This window comes from Capsicum annuum, chromosome 10, assembly GCF_002878395.1.
Source record: "Capsicum annuum cultivar UCD-10X-F1 chromosome 10, UCD10Xv1.1, whole genome shotgun sequence".
NCBI lineage: Eukaryota > Viridiplantae > Streptophyta > Magnoliopsida > Solanales > Solanaceae > Capsicum > Capsicum annuum.
The window spans coordinates 737,865-759,459 of record NC_061120.1 but is presented as its reverse complement, the minus strand read 5'-3'; the positions used below and the strand labels follow the sequence as shown (position 1 = coordinate 759,459).

Below are 21,595 nucleotides of genomic sequence, written 5' to 3'. Positions count from 1 at the left end.
AACTCAAAAAGCTTTTATCTCTCCCACCTAATTTTAAAAACTTGAAGGACTTACACTTAATTGGACAACTTATTTGTTCTTTTAAATTGAAAGTCCCGTAGCACACACAATTTACTGTATGATAAAAAGTATTATTGAAAAAGCAATCCCTTTTAAAGTGATCTTAAGAAAGTGATGTGTGGATGTTGAGTGAAGTGAGAACCATACAATCAAGATTTTTATTTTTTTTCGCAAAATGACTCTTTTGCCCTTGATCGTACCACACCTGATTCTCATGTTATCGACGTATAGCAACAATAATAACATGAAGAGGAAGTTTGTATCTTATCATTACGAGTACTTGTATTTCATGAGAGCTAGCATTTGTCGAATTCGACAATGTAATAAGAGTAAAATATCTAGTACTCTCTTGAATTATGACCAAATTTGCTACGACACACTTCAACTTCACGAGGATCCTATTATCCCCTTTACTAAATTTTAGCATATTTTTGTTAACCTTTTCAGTTGACGTGACACCTTTTGTCAATCTTTTTAACTGACGTGGCACCTTTGACGCGGCTCTCATTTTATGTAATAAAAGTGACACATCAGCACAAAAGGACGACAAAAATATGCTAAAATTGAGTTTAGGGGATAATAAGACCCATGTGAAGTTGGAGTGTGTCGTAGCAAATTTGGTCATAGTTCAAGGGGGTACTGGATGCTTATCTCATGTAATAACTAAGTGAAGTTGCTGTCGTGTTACCAAGAGATAGCTGGTTGAAGTCGTGAAAATAGTCACCTACAGTAGACCCTTGTGATTCAGCCCTTCCTCGAACACGTGCGTAGCGAAAGCTTTAATACATGGGACGATTTTTGTAACAATGATCACTATTCCCACCTAACACTAGTCTTTGTGCATATTCAATGGGGGATAGCTCAAGTAGTTGAATAGTCAACACGTGTCCCTTTTTTTTTTTGTTTTTTTCTCACCAAACTACGCCCCTGGTAATGATACGATACAATAAAATTTAGATAACAATCAAAACAAACATTTTATTTAAACTAACAATACAATACAACAGTACAACATGTTAACCATCCAAAGAAGATGGTTTAAGAAAACACACTAGAAGCCCACATAGTGGATCATAACTTTGTGCATGCATGCATGCATGGATGATATATATATGAATATCAATTAGATGGATAATTGGGTTTTTGATATGAGGATGCCATCACTATCTGCATATAACCACTCTCCATCGCGTATCAACGTTCCTATAATGTAAACAGGAATGTGTTTTTCGCCGTACCTATTTTTGCTCGGTCTCCTAGGTACCGATGCCAATGCACGGATCCCAATGTCACATCGACTAATCTCATCTACATCGCGAATGCATCCATTAACAACAACACCAACCCAACCCATATCATGGCCTAATTGTGCTAACTTCCCTCCCAATATAGCACATCCCATGCTCCCTCCACCATCCACCACAAGTACTCTACCTTCTCCTCGAGTTTTAAGTACCTCTTTAACCAACACATTGTCTTCGAATACCTTAACTGTGACAATGGGACCACAGAAAGCGCGGCGCTGACCATATATGTTGAAGATTGGTGGCAACATTCGTAGATCCCCATTTGAAAGAAGCTTTGCATTGGCGTCACACACGTCTGATGTAGCTAAGGTTGTCATCGCCATGTTTCTATTCGATCCCCTATTGAAAGAACATGTATGTTAGAAATGGAACCTAAAGATTCATATAATCGACTTCAAACTTGTTTGGATTATATTGTTATTGTTATCTTTTATCTATTATGGTTCATGTAATAATAATAATATTAAAATTCAAAGAGAAACATACCTTAAGTTAGCACACACAACTTAGCATATGACAATAGTAATATTGAAAAAGTAGTCCCTTTAAATAAAGTGATCATAAAGAGAGAACCGTACAATAAAGATTTTTATTTTATTTGTGCGAAATGACTATTTTACCCTTGGTCATTATACACGCAGTTCTTCTGTAACCGATATATAGGAAAAAAAATACACGAACAGCCAATTTGTATCTTACCATTACGAATACTTGTATTTCATGAGCCAACTTTTGTCGAATTCAATAATGTAGTAATTAGTGAAGTTGCCGTCGTATTATCAAGAGGTCGAGAATTCAAGTCGTGAAAATAATTTTTGGCGGAAATACAAGATAAGGTTGCCTATAATAAACCCTTGTAGTCCAGCCCTTCTTTGGACACGATCGTAGCGAAAACTTTAGTACATCTAGCGATTTGTTAAACAATGGACACCATTCTCACCTAAAAGTCTTTGTGCATCTTCAATGAGGTAGCTCAAATAGTTGGATAGTCATTATATGTCCATTTTTTTAGAAACTTGGGAGTAGTTGAGGTCAATAGTAAAACTAAGGTCTCGTTTGGTTGGAAAAGAGTTATCTTCAAATAATTAATCTCGAAATTAGTTATCCCAAGATTAATTAGTCATCTCATTATGTCTATGAGATAACTTATTTCATCATTATGGTATAAATTATGGAATAAATGACCTCGGCCTCCAACCAAATACGGGATAAAATAATTCTGCATTTTATCTCGGGATTATTTATCCCATAGACCTCACACGAACCACCTCTAAGAATAAAAACATAAAGACGCCATTAAAGTTGTCCCGAATTATCAAAAAGACACTTAAATAATTTACTTGGAAGTTGGAACTTATTGAATTATTTTTGCTCCATGCAATACACGTTTAAAGCTTAAATAATTTAATTAAAGTTGGATCTAATTGAACTATTTGCTAAATGTATTAATTGAATATACATCACGCGATCCTCCATCAAATGTATAAAAGTTATGTATCTTATTGAATATTAGGTTACAAATACATAAAGAATATATATTTGGTTGAAAATCTACAAAAATTATGTATCAGAATTCTTTTTGTGCTACTGATACATAAGACTTATCTATCTGAATGTATCTCTATGATATTAATATTTAAGAGTTACGTATCGATACTTATGTATCAGATGATAATGTGTCGCGACAATGATGAAAAACTAAGATTTTACTTAAATATGAAAACAGTCGAAATTTTATGTAATTACGTATTAAACTGGTGGGATTTATGAAAATTGCTCTTCTTTCAATTGAATTTTGGATGGGCCTAGATGGGCCCATTTTATTGATATCCAAAATTAGAAAATCTGTCCACAAAGCAAGGAAGCCCACAAATATCAAAATAAAGAAAAAGAAGCTTAGGAAAATTCAATCCAATTTCTTTATTATTTCTTTCTAAAATGTTTTAGTTTTTTTTTTCCCCTTTCTTTTTAGTTAAATTTTGTCATAAAAACAAGCTTTTGCAGAAAATATAAGGTAAAACTGCATATAATATAATCTTGTCATTCAGTCTTCTTCGAATTTCGCGTATAGTCAAAGCTTTAGTATACTGAACTGACCCCTTTTCTCCTTTAATTGAATTTGAGTGGGTGAGTCTAAGCCCATTTTAATTGATATACAAAATAAGGACATTTGTTGACAAAATAAAGAAGATTCCTACAAAGCTCAAAATATTGGAAAACAATATATATATATATATATAGAGATATGAAACAATACATTAGGAAACTTCTAGGCAATGTCTTAGTTTCAACTCATGATTTCTAATTTTGTTAATTTTTAATTCGTGAAGCGTTGGATTAACCGGTAAAGTTGCTGTCACATGATCAGAAGGTCAGGGGTTCTAGCCTTGTAAACAGTTCCCGCCACATACAATTGATCTTTGTGGTTGGGCTCTTTCCCAGACCATACACATGATAGAAAGATGGAGGGGAAAATGCATCATTTCCACCCCATACTATACAAGAAAAGTCTAAGCCACACATAAATTATATAAGTGACCTATTACATACCTTAACTATATAAAAGTAATATTATTACCTCCCCGCGACCCCCATTCTAAGGCGCGTGTGTTACACTTATTTTAAGCGCGTCCATCCTATTAAATAACAAAAGTAAACGGCTAAAAACATTAAGGGAAAAGGCATCGTTTCCACCCCAAACTATAGTCGAAAAGTCGAATCCACACCTAAACTATATAAGTGACCTATTACACACCTTAACTATAAAAAAGTGATACTTTTTACTGACGTGGTGCTAACGTGGCAGAGCGTGTAAAACACTACACCACATGCTAGTGGTGGTAGCCTGACAGGATGTAAATAGTTTCGTTTTTTTATAGTTTAGGTATGTAATAGGTCACTAGTATAGTTTAGGTGTGGCTTCGACTTTTCGGGTATAGTTTAGGGTGGAAACGATGTCTTTTCCCAAAGATAGAGTTTGAAATTAACTTTATGTCATATTTGATAGAAGGGGTTACTTAATCCCGGGATTATTTTATCCCACCATTTGTACTAAAATGATGGAATTACTATCCCATAGGGAAGGAGGAGTAAAATAACTCCACGGGGTATCCCACTTCATGAGATATCCTTACTTATCCGATTAGGTATAAGGTGAAAGTACTCCATAGATAAGTCTGAGATATCTCATGAATAAAATTTATACCATATTTAATTGATGGTATAAATTTATCTCGAGATCAATTTATACCATCAATAGAATGTCGTATAAAGCCAATATCAAATTTAATCTTATATAACACATCTTATCCTATCAATCATGACGCTATTTTATACTACCTACCATATGATATAAAATAGTTTAAAAGTTATAATCTCATAATGATAATAATAATTTTAAATGTACTTTTTTTGACATTCATTTAACAACCCCACCCCGCACCCCCAACCCCCAACCAAGAAAAAAAAAATGCACACTGTCCAACTACTTTGTTGGACCCATAAATAATTGTTGAATGAGTGGGCACAAAGATCAATAAAATCAGATGGAATTAGTTGACTTATTTTAACGTGACATAAATTTTAAAAATAAAAAATATATTTAAATTATGTTAAATGTATCAAAATAAATTTAATATTATAGTCTCAAACACATCATGTGACGTTAGAATTAGAAAATGGTTAACTTTTTTTAGACGGACGAAAAAGGAAATTACATGAAAAGTACATAATTGTATACTCATACTCTCACACACATGAAAAGTACATAATTACATGAAAAGTATATATATATATAAAATTACTTGTCCTTCCAATTTTAGAATTCTATCTTCATTCTTGAATTTGGGTAAAGCTCATATACCAACTACTGATAGAAGGTAAATAAAATTCTTTTATTTTTCTTCTTTGTTACTATTTGTTTATTTTATCAGGTTTGATTTTGTGTTAATTGTGAATTTGGATAAATAAATAGGGCCTAAATTTTGTGTTGTGGTTAAATAGATTCTTAAATTAGCAAGGTTAGTCACACTCACAATTTGCTTAATTAATGAAAAATATTCCATCTTTATGTTAGAAAAAAAAATTACTGTAATAAAATTGTGAATGCTTGGTGGGATTGGAGCTTTGCATTGTGACTTGTGACTGATTCATTTATTTTTCTGTCATTTCCTTTTTGGTCGGTATAAAAAAATATCTGCCTTATCTTATTTTCTTATTTGCTAACTATTTAAAGACACAATTTTACTTTTATCCTTACTGGTTTCACTTATAAGGTGTCACTTAATTAAAGATAGTCGTAGTACATTTTTTAATAAAGGACAATTTGGTAAACATCACCAAGCGTTTCGTTATTTCTTAAATTCCGTGTACGTCAAAGTATGCCACATAAAATGAAACAAAGAAGTACTAATTTTTTGGAAAAAATTCTTTTGCTAAGTGAAACTTTTTTTGGGACCGAGTGTTATCTCAGAAAGTCGCATTTCTGTATGTATTTCAATTGTATTCAACCAAGTAAGTGACTTTAGAAGATAGTTAACTTTTAGTTTGGTGATCATATGAGAAATCAATTCGACTTGTGACTATTAGGTTACAACTTTAGTTAGTTGTCTTTGAACTCAATGGTAATGAGTATGGAATTCTAGTCGTCTAAATTAATAATTTGTACATATTTAGTGGATTTTTTTAGACGAGTATAGAGTTTGAACAAAAGCTGTTGAGTTCAGTCAAATCGTAAACTACACTCTAGCTACCTCTTGCTTGTTGCATCCCACCTCGTACCAACGTAAGTACCGGATAACTTTGTCCATCGAAGCCTGAACAAGTAGGTAATATGAGAACTTATGATTCTTAACTCACTTCATTGACCATAGGCCACACGTCGTAATTGTTATTCTTATATGCATGTTTTGTTGCTGGCGGAAATGCAAGATAAGGCTGTGTACAATACGCCCTTGTGGTGGGGCCCTTCCTCCACCCTGCGCATAGTGGGAGCTTTAGTGCACCGGGCTGCCCTTTTTTTTTTATGTGCATGTTATGTTGCTTCTGGGGAAAAAAATGCTCACTTTACAAGCAAGTGTTGATTCTGCTTGTTTAATGCCAATGCAGTGTGTGTGTAATGGTAGTTTTGTTGTATAGACAGCAAGTACCATAACTTAGACAAATGGGAAAAGGGTAGATGGTATCTGTTGTGAGCCGAGGGTCTATCGGAAATAGTCTCTCTACTTCATCTGAGGTAGTGGTATATGGACTACGTACACTTTACCCTGGGTATGTTGTTGTTGTTGGGAAGAGGGTAAATGGTATCTGTCCTGAGCCGGGGGTCTATCGGAAACAGCCTCTCTACTTCATCTGAGGTAGTGGTACTTACACTTTATCCTAGGTATGTTGTTGTTGTTGCTGTTGGGAAGAGGGTAAATGGTATCTGTCCTGAGCCGGGGGTCTATCGAAAACAGCCTCTCTACATCATCTGAGGTAGTGGTATAGACTGCGTACACTTTACCTTGGGTATGTTGTTGTTGGGAAGAGGGTAAATGGTATTGTAACGTTTTGAGTCATCGCGAATCTACATTTTGATGTGAAGAGTTATATGTTGCAGGATGCCGGTAGAAATTCGATTTCTTGATGTTATGTCCTGTATGAATCTTGCATTGTATTAATCAACTGTAGTTCTCAGGGAGAACCATAGCAGTAGTATCTATCCTTCTATGTTTTTCAGTGAGTCGTCATTTTGGTGATAACCTTAGTTGGGGTTATGGATTGCCATTTCTAGAACGGGATCCTTGGAGTAACCGGTAAAGTTGTTGTCGTGTGACTAGGAGGTCGACATGAAAATAGCCTCTTACAGAAATGTAGGGTAACGCTGCTGTCACCTGCCTAGTTTTTCTGCTGTAATGCTGATATTTGTGTGTTCTGACTACTTATAGTTGATTTACGCGAACAGTTTGCGCGGGGTCTCAACGTCTTTCTGGCTCATACGAGTCCTATCTAGCAGATTTACACATCTGTAATTCAACCATCGTGTTTAAGGTGTTCGGGAATTTTCAGGCCAGCCACATGAAACATGATAAATGAACGATACAGTAACAACTACCAAGGTTACAAGAGGCCTTGGAAACAGCCTCTGGCAGAAATGCAAGGTAAGGCTGCGTTTGTGGTGGTAGCTTTAGTCCACCGGGCTGCGCTTTACAGTAACAACTACCAAGCAAGTTGAGGTTGATTATAATCTTCATTAACCATGTCGCTCCATTTAGCTAATCTCATTCTCCGGTCTCTATATTTTTTACTGGCATATGATAGATAAGGCTGCCAGAAACGAAACTGAACTGATTCAGTTTTACGACCTGTCATACTTCCGGGATAAGATATGGCATCCTTGGCGACAGCAGAAGTGTGTGATGTGAATGCAGCGCATCTGTCAAGTGGCGATCTACGAGTTTTGCCACCAATCTTCAAGATATATGGTCAATGCCGAGCTTTCTCCGGCCCCATCGCCACCCTTAAGGTATTTGAGGACAATGTGTTGGTTAGGGAGCTTCTTGAAACTAAAGGTGAAGGAAGAGTTCTTGTCATAGATGGCGGAGGGAGTATGCGATGTGCTTTAGTAGGAGGGAACTTGGGACAACTAGCCCAGAATATGGGTTGGGCAGGTATTGTGGTTAATGGCTGCATTCGAGATGTAGATGAGATTAACGGTTGTGACATTGGTGTTCGTGCATTGGCATCGCACCCTCAGAAATCGAACAAGAAAGGTCAGGGCGAAAAGCATGTTCCTATTTACATTGGAGGCATGCTGATTCGTGAAGGAGAGTGGTTATATGCAGATAGTGATGGCATCCTCGTATCAAAAACTGAATTATCGGTCTGATTTGAGAATCGTGTGGTTATTCTGCTCTCAGTTCTGTGTGTTCAGATTTATGATCAAAAGCCATATATCAATCAGGCTAAATTCTTGTTTTGTGTTGTGTTGTTCTGTAGATAGTTTCATTCATGTAATCTAATAAGGGTGTACCCATTACTATTTTTCATGGCTGTGAGCTTTTGTACCGAAACCAAGCAGCTTGAGTTTGCTCACAGAATGAAGTACTCTTTGATATTTTTGTATAACATAATCGCGGCAGCTTCTCAGCCTCTCTACCTCAACCAAGAAGGGGCAAGATTTGTGTACTCTCCACGAGGCAGGGGTGAGGTTTGCATGCGCTATATCTTCTCCAGACCCAACTTGTGGGATTTCATCGGGGATGCTGCTGTAATCATGACAGCTTCTCTTGATGGGAATGTTCACTGTTCATATATTTGGTCCTTTTCAATTGTGCACTAACACATTGCAAAGGATACATATGGACTTATTTTTTGATAGTTTAAGGGTAATTTTATTCTGCAGTTTCACTTAAATATAATGCAACTTGGGCAAAAATCAGTTTTATCTGAACTTTAGCCCTATTATTCACACAATAATCTTGAATATTTCTTTAACAATGAAAAATGAAAAATGGGAGGAGGGGAAGAAGAGTTTTAACTACTTTTACAAATCTCAAAAGCATTAGTGCAAGAAGCCTTAAAATATAGTTTTTCTTCTTTTTTCTAACAGAAGAATAAAAATTATTAGAAACTCTAGTAGTTGTCTTTTGACAATGAGTTATCTGCACGCAAGGCCACGATGGTTGGGAGGTGGGTCTCCCATACCTAGGATCTGAGATCGAATCCAACTTCCACCAGTCGTTCAGTCATTAACTCATCGCATCTGAATTGCCTAGAGCAGTTTACATCTTCCGTAGAATTTACGAGCTGTCACGCAGTTACCAGGTTACCACAAAGTGAGGCTTAGCATGAACACATGTGAAAATATAAACTTTTCCGTTAAACCTTGGGACTTGGTGAAGTGTTGTTCCATAACTACAGAATCAACACAAGAATTTTGAATTACCCTGGCCAACACCACAAGGAATTGACATTTCATGAGCGATGATCGACTTTACAATTATACATGCTTGTTATTGCACTTATGATTACTTTGCAGCATTATATCACCCAACCCCCAACCCACCTCAAAACTTGTATTATTTATTACATTACATTGTCATTCCTACAATACAATGTGACTAAATGATTGGAGGTGTATAATTTTGACTATATGCTAGCTCCGGGCATTGTCCAGTCTGGCTTAATTTTCGCTCAAGTATGATGCTTGGTCTTCTAAGTTCTCAGGCGTTGAGGGATGAGGGATCCAATGAGCTACAAAAGAAGTGAATATAATTATGCAAATCAAAATCAAGTTCACAAGGCTAAAGAGGGTGTGAGTTTTGGTATCCTCAAAGAAGAGGGAAATCAAACACTTCTACTGTCATATCAGCATTAAGCCCAATGTTTACTATTCACAGAGGAAACTCCTTCTGGAGAACATCAAGATTCCGCGCGTCACATGCTTCCAACATATCGTTTCGAGATGCACAGCTGCCCAACAAAATAGTATCAAAGAAAAACTGAATCAGTGACGTGCAATACAATAGAGCAACACATGGAATTTTCTTCACGTGATGTACCTGAGTGATATTCTCAAATATTGCCAGGCGTTATCCGCCTTGGGATTCATAGCTAGTGCGCGGACATAATAACGGATGGAATCTTCATACATACCCTGCATTGCAAAAGAATATGTTTGAAATTGCACTGCATGCACTACTAAAAACAACTTAAACAAACCAGGCTCGAGAAACAAAAGAAATTTTAGCATTCTAAATGAAAACAGGTCACAGCATGGCACTGCAGATAAGAATCTCGAACAGAGAGAATATTGCAATTAGATGGGGAAACTATTTTTATAAAACGTCATGATTTGCATTTATCTCAGGATGGGTGAAACAACTTCATTTTTGGTATTTCAGCACTGTTCAGCACAGGATAATTAGGAATTCATCTGGAACAACAATTAACAGATGGATAACTACCAAAATGATCTGACCATCCCTGCAGATAATACCAGTCACAACCAAGGTTCAAAAACAAAAAACATGCTTACTGCTATTAACTTGGGAATGAATTGTAACTTGAGAACACAAATGAAAAGAATCATATAAAACGTGCTACGAGTGTGGTTTATAACTTCCAAAAGGCATAGAAAATCACCTGGTTGGCGTAACTGATTCCCATGTTTGCCCATGCACGTACATAGTTAGGCTTTATATCTAGTGCCTGAGAAGTAAAATTGAAATGTCAATAGTCAATTTTTTCTTCAGACAAAGCTACAGATACACACACACACACACACATATATGGGCACATGGAAAGGAAGATTGACGATACAAAAGCGGAAGGCAGCATATGGGAACAAAACTAATGGTGGCGATCAACCAAAAACTTTTCAGCATCTCAAAACAGTAAAGCCACAGCTCCATTCTATACATATACAATGAGACTAATACATCTATACAAGAGTTGAAGGGCACATATAAGTGAATAAGAAGCATTTAAACACGTCTTTAAAAGATTCAGTTCCAAGATAGGCCCAACAAGCTCATATGATGGGTAACATCTTTCAGTTCAACACACTATTATGCTACCATCATCCCCGGGTAATTACAGTGTTACAATTGCAAAGAGTTAGCACAAAAAATATCCAGGTACACCCTAACTATATAGTATAGAAGTAAACTTGTATTAGCAGGGACAATAGCAAATCATAGGTGCGCCTCCTTGTAAGGTTGTAAATCAGTAACAAGGTTAACATATCCAAGCAGATCCACCATCGTATGTCTAAAATGGAGAAAAATGATTATTCAGTAGGTTAAATGAAGAATACCTGCTGATAAGCCAATATTGCATCAGCACTCTGGACACTGTTAGCTTGTGTTGCCCCAAGCTTATTCCAAAGCGAGTAATCCCTAGGTTTGAGCTTTAGTGCTGTCTTAAAAGACTCAATAGCTTTGTCATATTCTCTTGATAAATTGTATAACACCCCAAGTACTATGTGTACGTCAGCATCATCAGGTGCCATTTGAGATGCATCCGTAAACAATCTAGCTACCTGAATCACATAAATATAAACATCTCAGTTAGTTGCCCTTCATTTACATCATCTATGTTGTGGTTCCTTCCATTCTGCAATCCCGGCAAAAGAAAAGGAGGATGCAAAAGATGAGGAGGAGAAAGGAAAAGGCAAACACAGAAAGAGCTAGAATGACATTTTAGGACTTTAAAGTTTAAAATGAACCCTTAACAACATTCAACAATTGGTATACTTCATCTTCGTATCCACCGCAGGTATGTATGAGGAGAAAAGGGGAGGGGAAGGTAGGAAGAGAAGCTAAATAAGGAGTCTTACATCAGCATGATAGAAAGAAACGGGCTGATCCTGAGGGGCAATACTCCCATACTTCGGGTGGTGACGTAACCAACTATACAAGTATTTCAACGCAGCTTGTTGCTCCAGTTCTGAAAAATTACAAAATGAAAAAACAATTCTTTTTAATATGATAAAATTAGTAATCCTTGGAAGATAAAAATTACAGACTACATGTAAAATCAGGATAACTACAAAATCCAATAAAAAATCCCTCTCTTGATGTCGTGGTGTTCCTCATGAGAATGTACATTGCCTAATTAAGTTATTTTCTTATTGGAACAAACATATTTGAACACAGTTCGAGGGCACAAAAAGCAATAAATCTAGAGGACCAAATAATAATTTGAAATGGAAGAGAGAAGAAAACTCTATCGAACCAACTACTTACCATTTGTATGACTTACTCCAAGAGAGAGAAGTACTTCCAGATTTGCGGGATCAGCCTCCTGTGCCCGCATCATAGCAGCTATAGCCTGTGATAAAGATAATTATGGTGTTATGCCTCAACAACAAATTGAGCTGCACATTTGTGACCCAAAGATCTCTAGACGGAAAAGGACTCTGAACCATTAAACATATCAACATACATCACTGTTGCAGCATTGGTTTCAGTATCAACTCCTTACACTTGCTTCAAAAAATTAAATGGTTAATGCTACTAATGAAATCAATTATTTTTTAGAATTAGGTGATTTTTGATCAAACAGTAAAAGATGGGAGAACTCAACCACACAATTCTTCAGGCATCACATACCATTATAACAGTGAAACAACTAAACTCACAAGTTCAATTGGTGAAACAATCTAATAAAGATTAAGAGTCAAATTTTAGAACGCTAATGGCTTGAACTTAGATATAGAAAAAATGCGAATGAAGATTGATTGAACTAATACTAACCTGTTGATCATCATCGTTTTCAGCATGTGCTATGCCAAGTAACCTCCAACCCTCGGCATTTTCAGGGTTCTTCAAGACTTCAGCCTCCAATGCAAGAACTGCTTCACTTAAGAGACCCTTTCGGAACAGTTCTTGCCCTTCTTTTAGAGGGTTAGGATGACCAACATAAGGGTTCAGATCAGAGAACACATAAACTCCCCTTGATGCATCTGATTGCTGCCTGAGAGCAGCTTGCTCATTCATATACCTGTTCATTGATGGTAAAACAAAGCACATAATTCAAGGAAATGCATAACCCTTGCATAGCAGTGCGCAAAAGCAGAAGAAACAACGGATATGAATAGGGTTGCCAATTTCTGCCATGAAAAGGCTGATAAAAAAGATAAAACAAAGAAATGAGAAAATATAGGGAAAAGGCCTCAGAAAGATGGAGGAACTAACAGGGATTATAGGGGATAAAATAGGAAGGGCAAAGAATTTCCCTTTCCACCTTCAAAAAAGTATTTCCCTTTCAAAAAAAAAGGAACAAGAGAAAGCAGACATGACAAATGAGAAGCATAACATCACCAAGAGAAAAACGGACAAAATAACTGGAGAGAATTTTTCAAATCAGGTGATTCATGGGCCCCAGCTTAACGCGTATAATATGCCAACTTAACAGTTACAGAAATTGGTACTGGGAGAAGTCTCATATATTATCATGAATCCAATACCAGATAATTCATATTTATTCGAGAATGCCGAAACTTACTCATCATAAGCCTCTGCCCAGCCATCAGCAGAGGTTTCACCAAACGCTCCTTCAGCAACTTGACGCCCAAATTCATCTGCCCAATCATCATTCACATTCAACTTTGAAAATTCATTTACCCAATCATTATTTACAGATCCATGCTGCTCACGTTCAGCAGAAAACTCATTCACCCACCCTTGTGGTCCACGAGAAAGCTGAAAACAACAGAGGAAACGAGCAAATATGAATGCGAAAGGACTGGAACCTCATAACATGTTAAAAGGAAATTCACCAACCAAAATCATGTTTCAAACCACACATATTAGGTATTTTCCACATAGAGTAGTAACAATGTCTGCAGAACTAGTCAACAATTTAACTAGGAAACCCCCACCGTACTCTCAGTTAATGGAGAATCAATTAAGGGTCCATTTGGACATGCGACATGGAATCATGATTTGAACTTAAAATTTTGTTTAGATATGCAATTTGGATTTGTTAAGTTGTATTTTTCTCATAAACATGAAAAACCCACAGATTGCAAGAACTATCAAAATTTCCGCAATTGTTCTACAATCTTACAGATGAGTAAACAATAGTTCATAAAGAGATATCGGAATTCCTAAGATACCTCATTAATAAATACCATATTTCCATATTCCTTTTATAAATAAATATTTACAATAGCAAGCTTTCAAGTACATATAATTTTATAAGCATCCACTAATTAACAATAGTAGTAACTGGTTATTTTTTAATATAAACCTTTCACATGGTACGGTAAATTTCTTCAAGCCAAAGCATGAGTCTTTTTTTTTTTTTTCCAAAATTTTAAAATATAAACTTATAGGTCAAATTTTACATTTTAAAAAAAATTGAAATCATGATCCCATAACGCATGTCCAGACTCTGATATGAAATCATGAATTCATATCGCATATCGAAGCGCCTACTAAGGGCAACAAAATTAACCTAAAAGACCATGAATGTAACTGCAGAAAAAAAAGTATACTTGTCCAAGATTTAAAATGTCCATATATATATATATATATATATATAGTAGAGAACACTATTAGCAAGACGAAATAGCAAGTTCAAATTAACTCCAGGCTCAACAGGTTTTAGCACATCTCATACTCAAAAGATCAGAACAAGACATAACCCACAACTTCTGGGGTAAGATCAAGATATGCAATAACTTGTACTTGCCTCCTCATGTGCAAACTGGTCAGCCCATGCTTGACCTCCATTTTGCTGCTGTTCATATTCTGCTTCCCAATCTCCAGAAGATATTGTAGCAGGCTTGAATTGATTTTCTTCAATAGAAATTTCACCTCGACTCATCTTGGATACAAATTGGAGAAATTTGGAATTCTACATGAATTGTTAAAGCAGTTATATACTAGTGAAGATACAAATGCAATAAGCAAACACTCTAAAATGATCCAACGAACAAAAATTTATCTGCTAACATCTCCTCCAATAGATATATTCCACTCAATTTGTTAAAGAACCCTCATTAGATAGCAAGTATGTCCTTGTGGTGGTTCAGGTCAACAATCATTTTCTGATTTATTTTTAGAAAGTAGTCACCATTTCCTGATACAGGCGAAACACTACCTGTGTGTGAGGTAGCACATGTTGCCCGTCCTAAGCCCGAGAAGGAGGGGTGTGGTAGGCTGGCAGCCAGCTAGCACAAAACTAGTCATATAATGAATCCCCAGATTGCAGATATGTTGGGACGTGCTCACCTAGGCACGCGCTAGTTTAGAGGGTAGCAGAAATGACAAGGCCCTCTTTTTCATGAAAAGTACGATGTTGTTTGAAATACATTAAGTACAGTTTGCCAAAATCATGACTCGATTATAATGTCACAGCATGCAACTCTTAAAGACCTTTCCCTTCCCTACTCCATGCACAATAAGGTGTATATATAAGAAGTTTTTAATAAGGCAAAGGAAAATGGAAGTAAACACGTGTAGAACAATCATGATGATCCTAACAGTTGATCAGTTCTGGTACTATGTCCATAATTGGGGGTGGTCCCCAATACCTCACATGCATTGATAACCGTCCAAAGTACACCCACAAGAATGACAACATTTATTTAATAAAAAACAATAATGAAAAAACTTAGCACGAAACCTGAAATTTTGGGTCACTGTTCTGAGCTAATGTGTGAGCCAACATACGTGTTTGCTCCATGGCTGCCAGGTTAGGAATATTTGCACCTCTCATTTGACCAATCATTCCAAGTTGGGATTGCTCCTGCAATAGTTAGAAATTGTACCCATAAACAAAACAAATAACAAAGAGAGATGGGAGCAGGGAAACAGGAGAGAGAGTAGCAGATATCAGGCCCTCTTTGATGTGAGTTAAATAAGTCGCACCAAATAAAAAAGATGAAACACAATTAGTCTTAATGAGTTCTCTGTGCATTTTCCTGATATTTGAATACAGGCCAGTCTGTGCTTTCCCTCTCTCCGTTATTGTGTGTGCGTGTAGGTGCGCATGCATGTTTATCTCTTGCTTCTACAAAGGACTTTAATCCATAACTGCTAAGAGACACAGATGCTCTAAACATAATTAGTATGATCTCTCTCCCCACCCGCGCATATGTATCTACATGTAGACTCTTCTCCTCTTTTTCACTTCCCCTCTCGACCAAAATGCAACCTCACCTTATACAAGAGTTCAACAAAAATTTCTTACATGCTCAAATTCAGATGCCCAGCCATTAGCACCATGTTGTTGTTCAAATGATTGGACCCAAGAGTTGGGGTCAGCATGTCCTACTCGGTTCTGTGAAAACTCATTAATCCATCCATCTGCAACATGAAGCGCAGGTTTCATAGCTAAAGATTCATTCCAATACTCCTCAAGCTCGGGATATCTTCCAGGCACAGGGCCCCTTGCCCTAGCATGACTATCAATTTCTAAAGAAGATAATAGAGCATTAACCTGATGAATAAGATAGTTAGGTTAGTTATACAATAGTTATAGGAAGACACAATAGATAAAACAACAGAGAGCACAGACGTATTTCAGCACATTTCAATAACTGAATGACCGAAGCAACACAACACAGTATTACCATTGAAACAACACTCTCTCCGCTCCCTCATCAAACCACAATATTCTGTCTGTGTGGAGTTGAAACAACAATTATCTCTTGTTCATATACACCAATACACTTCTCAGACGACGTGTTTGGATTTCCTAGTTACACTTACGAAAGTCTATCAACTTCCTTGGCGATTTCCGAGTTTGGAAAGTCTATCACTAGCAAATACATGCACAAAATCTCACAACTAATGATGAATTCTGATGGATGGAAAATACAGTTACCAACGTCATTATTCACACATCACATCACCAAAGAACATAAGCTATTTTTTTTTCTGTTTTGATATTATTTATATCTTCCAGATAATTAACCAACATCTATTCTATTAATACCATATTAGATTTCAAATTCGAGAAACGGTAAATTTAATAAATAAAACTAGAGAATTTTGTTTCATTGATACCTCACTGTACCTTAAGTGTCATTAAATGAGTGGCATTACATGGATAGAAACCAAACCTGTCCATTTATGAAATCTTCACTTTTATCAGCAAAAAAATGGCGGGCCATGATCGAGCTACGGTCCCGTATGCATTGCTTGTCACCTTCTGATAAACCTAATAAAGGCAATGAAGCAGGACGAAATGGAACACCACCATGACTGCTGTTGACAAAGGAGTGCAGAAAGCTTGACAACACTTGTTGCGGAGGCCCTAGATTGGAGAAAAGGCAATCAAAGTCAAATGATCATACAATAAAGTGTGTGAAATTAGTGCCTCAAACGTCATATTATACTATTTCCTTCACATATATTTGCAATCACTATCAGCATAGCTTATTGATATTCGCTAATTATCCCACTTCTTTTGAAAAGGAAAACACCAAGTTGGAAATGCCCAATGCGATCTAAGTACAAGCTCAATCCTTTTCCCAAGTCTGCCTTTTACCTCTATGGTAGAAGATTATTGTGTTATTCTCAAAGGCACAGATATCTATCATGTCATTCGAAAAGTTGAAGCACAACAAGTGAACTCGTATAGGCTTTTCCGCAGTTAGATTTAAGACTTTTTAGTGCCATATCGACAAATACACACAACAGCAACTTTGCAGGCTATTCGTATTGAAATTCATCAAAAGTAATGATTGAAGAGACTGTTTAGTGTTACCATTCAAATCTGGTTGAAGTCGAGCATGCTCCAAAGGGATGTTTGTCATGTTCTGACTTCCATGAGCGAAAGGAAGTTGAGGCCTTTGTATCTCATCCCAAGCATCAGCGAGCCTATTCTGGTCCGCAGAACGAAACCCTTGAAGGAATTGGGAACCCTGAGAAAGTTGTATTACAAGTGAGTATTGCATTCACATGTGGATCCCTCATCAACCCACGAGCATCTATATTTATTAACCTGAATATTAGGCTGCAGTGGATGTTCAAACTCTGATCCTGGAAGTGTGGCCAATGGTTCTTCAACACCCGCAAGGAAGTTGCCATTGGACGACGTACTTACCGAAGTAGGGATCTCTTTAAGCCTTTCCTGTAAGAGAGATGAATCATTAATCAAGATAATGCAAGCCCATAACACATTTACGCACAAAACACCTAGACTCTGAAAAGCCATCTAAGCTAATCCAAACTTAAACTTGTGTTCTTCTCAGGCTATTTTTATCCACAAAATTTTTCAATACAGATATATGAATGTAACCTAAACATTTTACAACTATTCTAAAAGAAAAATGCTTCGTATAGACTAGATGTTAGAAACGCCTACTCCTTCAGTAATTTTTTAGGGATAATGGTGGTGTCTGAACTAGCTTGCGCACACCTCAACTATTCGACCGGGTACCTGCTACCTTCCAACATCACAGATACCAGGTAATAAATTCCGTCAATTTTAAACCATCAAACTGTTTAAGTTAATGGATTAGCAGAAAGAGTAATCATCCAGCTTGATAAGGGGAGAAGAGTGATTTCCAAACATCAGTTTGATTCCCCCATGACTAAGAGAAGTGGACAATCAAACCAGGTAAGCTCTGATTTTAGTTATTCGCAACTAAAGTAGCATACTAGAATTGTATAGCTCTATCTAATAGTAATTGAAAAGAATGAAAATTTTCCAGAGATGAAAAAAGGAACTCATGGATCTTTTATATGTAATATATATATATATGTGTGCACATATGTGTCTCCGTACTTCAAAAGTTGAGAGGAAATAAAAGAGCGGTCAACATCTTATAAAGAAAAATAAGTTATTTCAACGTATCAAGAATAGGCTGAGAAGACTAAGACCTACAACCTATCAGGTCCAACGAGTCAATGGACAACAATCACCTTGATTTATTGATATGTTTCTAATTCTAAGCCTTCGGATTGAAAAAATGGAGAATTCATGTAATCACATTGCTTTGAGTTCATAGAGTACTGCCCTTAGCTGCTTCAAATTATTGTGTAGAAAGGCCCGAAGTATTTCCTGCACACTCCAGTTAACTTCCCATTATCTTTACTCCAATTGATGGCACGAAATCACACGGTGATCACTTTCCAATCATGAATTATTTGAAGATCAATCAAACAATTACAAGTTTATAGAGGTTTAGACCGTTGAAAATCTCTAGGTGCTTCAACCCCAGAATAAATGCTGCCCACTTTTAGATGGATTAAACTCAACTACATGAAGCACCAAGAGTTTGATTTGAAACAAACCAGCTCCAATTAAGATATAGTCACACAAGCTCCAAGTCGAGGAGAAATGAAGTATATTATTAACACATAAACAATAATTAGATAATTAAGTAGGAACTAGCAAGCTATAACACAGACTCGGCACAAATTAGCAATTAGCAAATCAAACTAAATCAGTAGAAATATACAGCAAATATGTAACGAAAAAGCAGCTAGAGAAAAATTTCTCCGTGTCTGAGATTGCATTTCAACCAATCAATCCAACTGCACTTTTAGAATTAATAAGTTGCTTGCTTGTATATGCTTCAAAGGCAGATCAAACTAAATCGTTAGCAATTTACACGAAATTCGTAACAACCTAGTAACCTTGCATGAAATTGCATATCAACCAATCAAACAATTGCACCTTTACCCCAATCATATACATCCATTTCAGTCTGAATTTCAATATTAATAAGCTCCTTGCTTATATGCTTAAACAAATACAACAGTTATAAATAACCTTGTAGAGAATCTGCTTTGTGGTAAACAAATTCAGTATTAGTAACAAGCTGCTTGACTTTATACTTCAAAAATACAACAGTGTTGAGAATCTATAGGGGCTTCAACTAGAATAGACTAAACTCAACTCAATTAGCAAATTGAATTAATTCCTTAGCAATTTACACAATATACATAACAAACTAGTAGCTAGAAAGACATCAATGAACAGAATTCTTAGTGTATGATATTGAATATCAACAACAGTTTTAAAACAATAACAGCGTAGAGGCTTCTTGAGGTTTCTCTAAAGGTGTTTCAGCTAGAATGGACTAAAACTCAGCTCAGTTAGCAAATCGAAGTAATTTCTTAGCAATTTACACGAAATACATAACAAACAAGTAGCTAGAAAGACATCGATGAACAAATTTCCTCGCTTATGAGATTATATATCAATTAACCAATCAATTAACTGCACCTTAATCCGAATAATACACATCCATTTCACTCTGAATTCAGTATTAATAAGCTGCTTGCTTACAGCTTTAAACAATAACCTCGTGGAGCTTTACTCAATTAGCAAATCGAACAAATTCCTTAGCATATTACACGAAATACATAACAAACAAGTAGCTAAAATCACATCGATATACAAATTTCTTCATGTATAAGGTTATAAACCAATAATAAATTATATCATCCATTTTTTTGGTTCCGAGTTCAGTATTGATAAGCTGATTGCTTATACCATGGTTTAAATGCTAATCAGGTAGGTACCTGAGTCTTAGAAGAAGAGCCTATGAGAGCGTTAGCGAGAGCACCAAGAGGATTAGAAGAAGATGAAGGTTCTCCACAGCTCGGAGCACCGGTGACCAAGTCTCTCATCGCCATAACTTTTGTATATACGGTGGTTGTCGCCGGTGCGGTGGGAGGAAGACGACGGAAGACGGAGGAGACGGTGAGGACAACGGGGAAGGTGTGAAGTTTGTTGTGTAGTGAATTTGTGTGTGATTTTATATTTGCGAAGGGTAGGCGATTTGGGTTTTGTTTTGTTTGGTTGTTTACTCGTTTTTATCTTCTATTGGGAAATGTGATATTCCAACTCCCTCGGTCCCAAATTACCCCTCTCAAATTAAGATTATCATCATAGTGTCCTTATTAAATAATATTTATATTTTAATTTTTAAAAAAAATAATTAATGCAAAAGGTAAAAACATAAAAAAAAAAAAAAATTATCTCTTCTTAATTAATAAAAAAACAAGTAAAATAGAAAATTAAATTAGAAAATTTGAGACGGAGAAAGTACATGCTTTCGATTTTAATTGTCATATTTTAAGTTAACGCGCTTAATAAGAAAAACAATTATAACATAGATATTTTGTTGAAATACTCTTATTAAATGATGTTTATATTGTATGTTGAAATTAATTTAGAAAAAAATAATTAATAGTAAGAATAAAATAGGAAAAAATTCATCTTTTTTGATATGTCAAAAATAAAAAGTAAAAATAGAAATTTAATTAGGAAATTAGTGATAAGTAAAAGCAAACGAAGGGAGTATATTCCTTCCGTTTATGATTACTTGTCACGTTTGATTTAGCACGTCGGTTAAGATAATAATAATAATAGTTGATACGTCTATTAATTCTAAGATAGAATATGAAAAAGTAATTAGTTTTTTTTGACATATAAAAATGAAAAAATCTATTTTAGAAATAAGTGAGAGAGAAAGATAACGCGAAGGAAGTAGAGTACTTTCTTTTGTATTATTGGACCTTGATTGACTTGACTCGTCTCGTAAGGAAGCCAAAAACTTAAATTCAAGGCTCGATTGCTTGTGAAATAAGTTACTTCGAAATTCGTTATTCAGAAATTACTGTTCCATCTTCAGTGTGAAGTAAAAGTAACACTGAAACCTCGGTATAAGCTATCCCGTGATTTTATCTCAACCGAACATGTTATCCCTTATCCCTCGTACGAAATGAGCTCTTAGAGGTGTATTTTACCAAACTAACTTTATTAATGATGTTTTG

The 21,595-nt window shown here is 35.9% G+C and overlaps 3 protein-coding genes across 3 annotated transcripts; 1 reads left to right on the top strand and 2 right to left on the bottom strand.

Annotated features, from left to right (window-relative positions):
* Positions 1–1,018: 1,018 nt before the first annotated feature.
* LOC107844874 (putative 4-hydroxy-4-methyl-2-oxoglutarate aldolase 3) lies at positions 1,019–1,913 on the bottom strand. The gene is made up of 2 exons (XM_016689208.2): positions 1,854–1,913; positions 1,019–1,706 (listed from the first exon to the last, which is right to left on the bottom strand). The coding sequence occupies exon 2, from the start codon at positions 1,688–1,690 to the stop codon at positions 1,184–1,186; it is 507 nt and encodes a 168-aa protein (XP_016544694.1). The 5' UTR covers positions 1,691–1,706; positions 1,854–1,913; the 3' UTR covers positions 1,019–1,183.
* Positions 1,914–5,092: 3,179 nt separating this feature from the next.
* On the top strand, positions 5,093–8,495 carry LOC107845295 (putative 4-hydroxy-4-methyl-2-oxoglutarate aldolase 3). Its single transcript, XM_016689528.2, has 2 exons — positions 5,093–5,245; positions 7,665–8,495. Exon 2 carries the CDS (start codon positions 7,732–7,734, stop codon positions 8,230–8,232), a length of 501 nt encoding a protein of 166 aa, XP_016545014.1. The 5' UTR covers positions 5,093–5,245; positions 7,665–7,731; the 3' UTR covers positions 8,233–8,495.
* A 709-nt stretch (positions 8,496–9,204) lies between these two features.
* LOC107845294 (peroxisome biogenesis protein 5) lies at positions 9,205–20,690 on the bottom strand. The gene is made up of 15 exons (XM_016689527.2): positions 20,339–20,690; positions 17,808–17,936; positions 17,571–17,727; positions 16,924–17,117; positions 16,050–16,298; positions 15,483–15,605; positions 14,547–14,711; positions 13,356–13,552; positions 12,605–12,851; positions 12,095–12,179; positions 11,686–11,795; positions 11,164–11,388; positions 10,491–10,556; positions 9,908–10,002; positions 9,205–9,818 (listed from the first exon to the last, which is right to left on the bottom strand). The coding sequence occupies exons 1-15, from the start codon at positions 20,450–20,452 to the stop codon at positions 9,740–9,742; spliced, it is 2,235 nt and encodes a 744-aa protein (XP_016545013.2). The 5' UTR covers positions 20,453–20,690; the 3' UTR covers positions 9,205–9,739.
* Between the last annotated feature and the right edge of the window lie 905 nt (positions 20,691–21,595).

Bases quoted from the DNA above. Each gene is read 5' to 3' on its own strand.
- LOC107844874 (XM_016689208.2), bottom strand. From the start codon at position 1,690: ATGGCGATGACAACCTTAGCTACATCAGACGTGTGTGACGCCAATGCA.
- LOC107845294 (XM_016689527.2), bottom strand. From the start codon at position 20,452: ATGGCGATGAGAGACTTGGTCACCGGTGCTCCGAGCTGTGGAGAACCT. The intron at 11,796-12,094 runs GTAAGTAGTTGG...GTAATTTTTCAG, and splicing joins TGGAGTAAGTCATACAAATG to AACTGGAGCAACAAGCTGCG. The intron at 11,389-11,685 runs GTAAGACTCCTT...TATGTGATTCAG, and splicing joins TTTCTTTCTATCATGCTGAT to GTAGCTAGATTGTTTACGGA.
- LOC107845295 (XM_016689528.2), top strand. From the start codon at position 7,732: ATGGCATCCTTGGCGACAGCAGAAGTGTGTGATGTGAATGCAGCGCAT.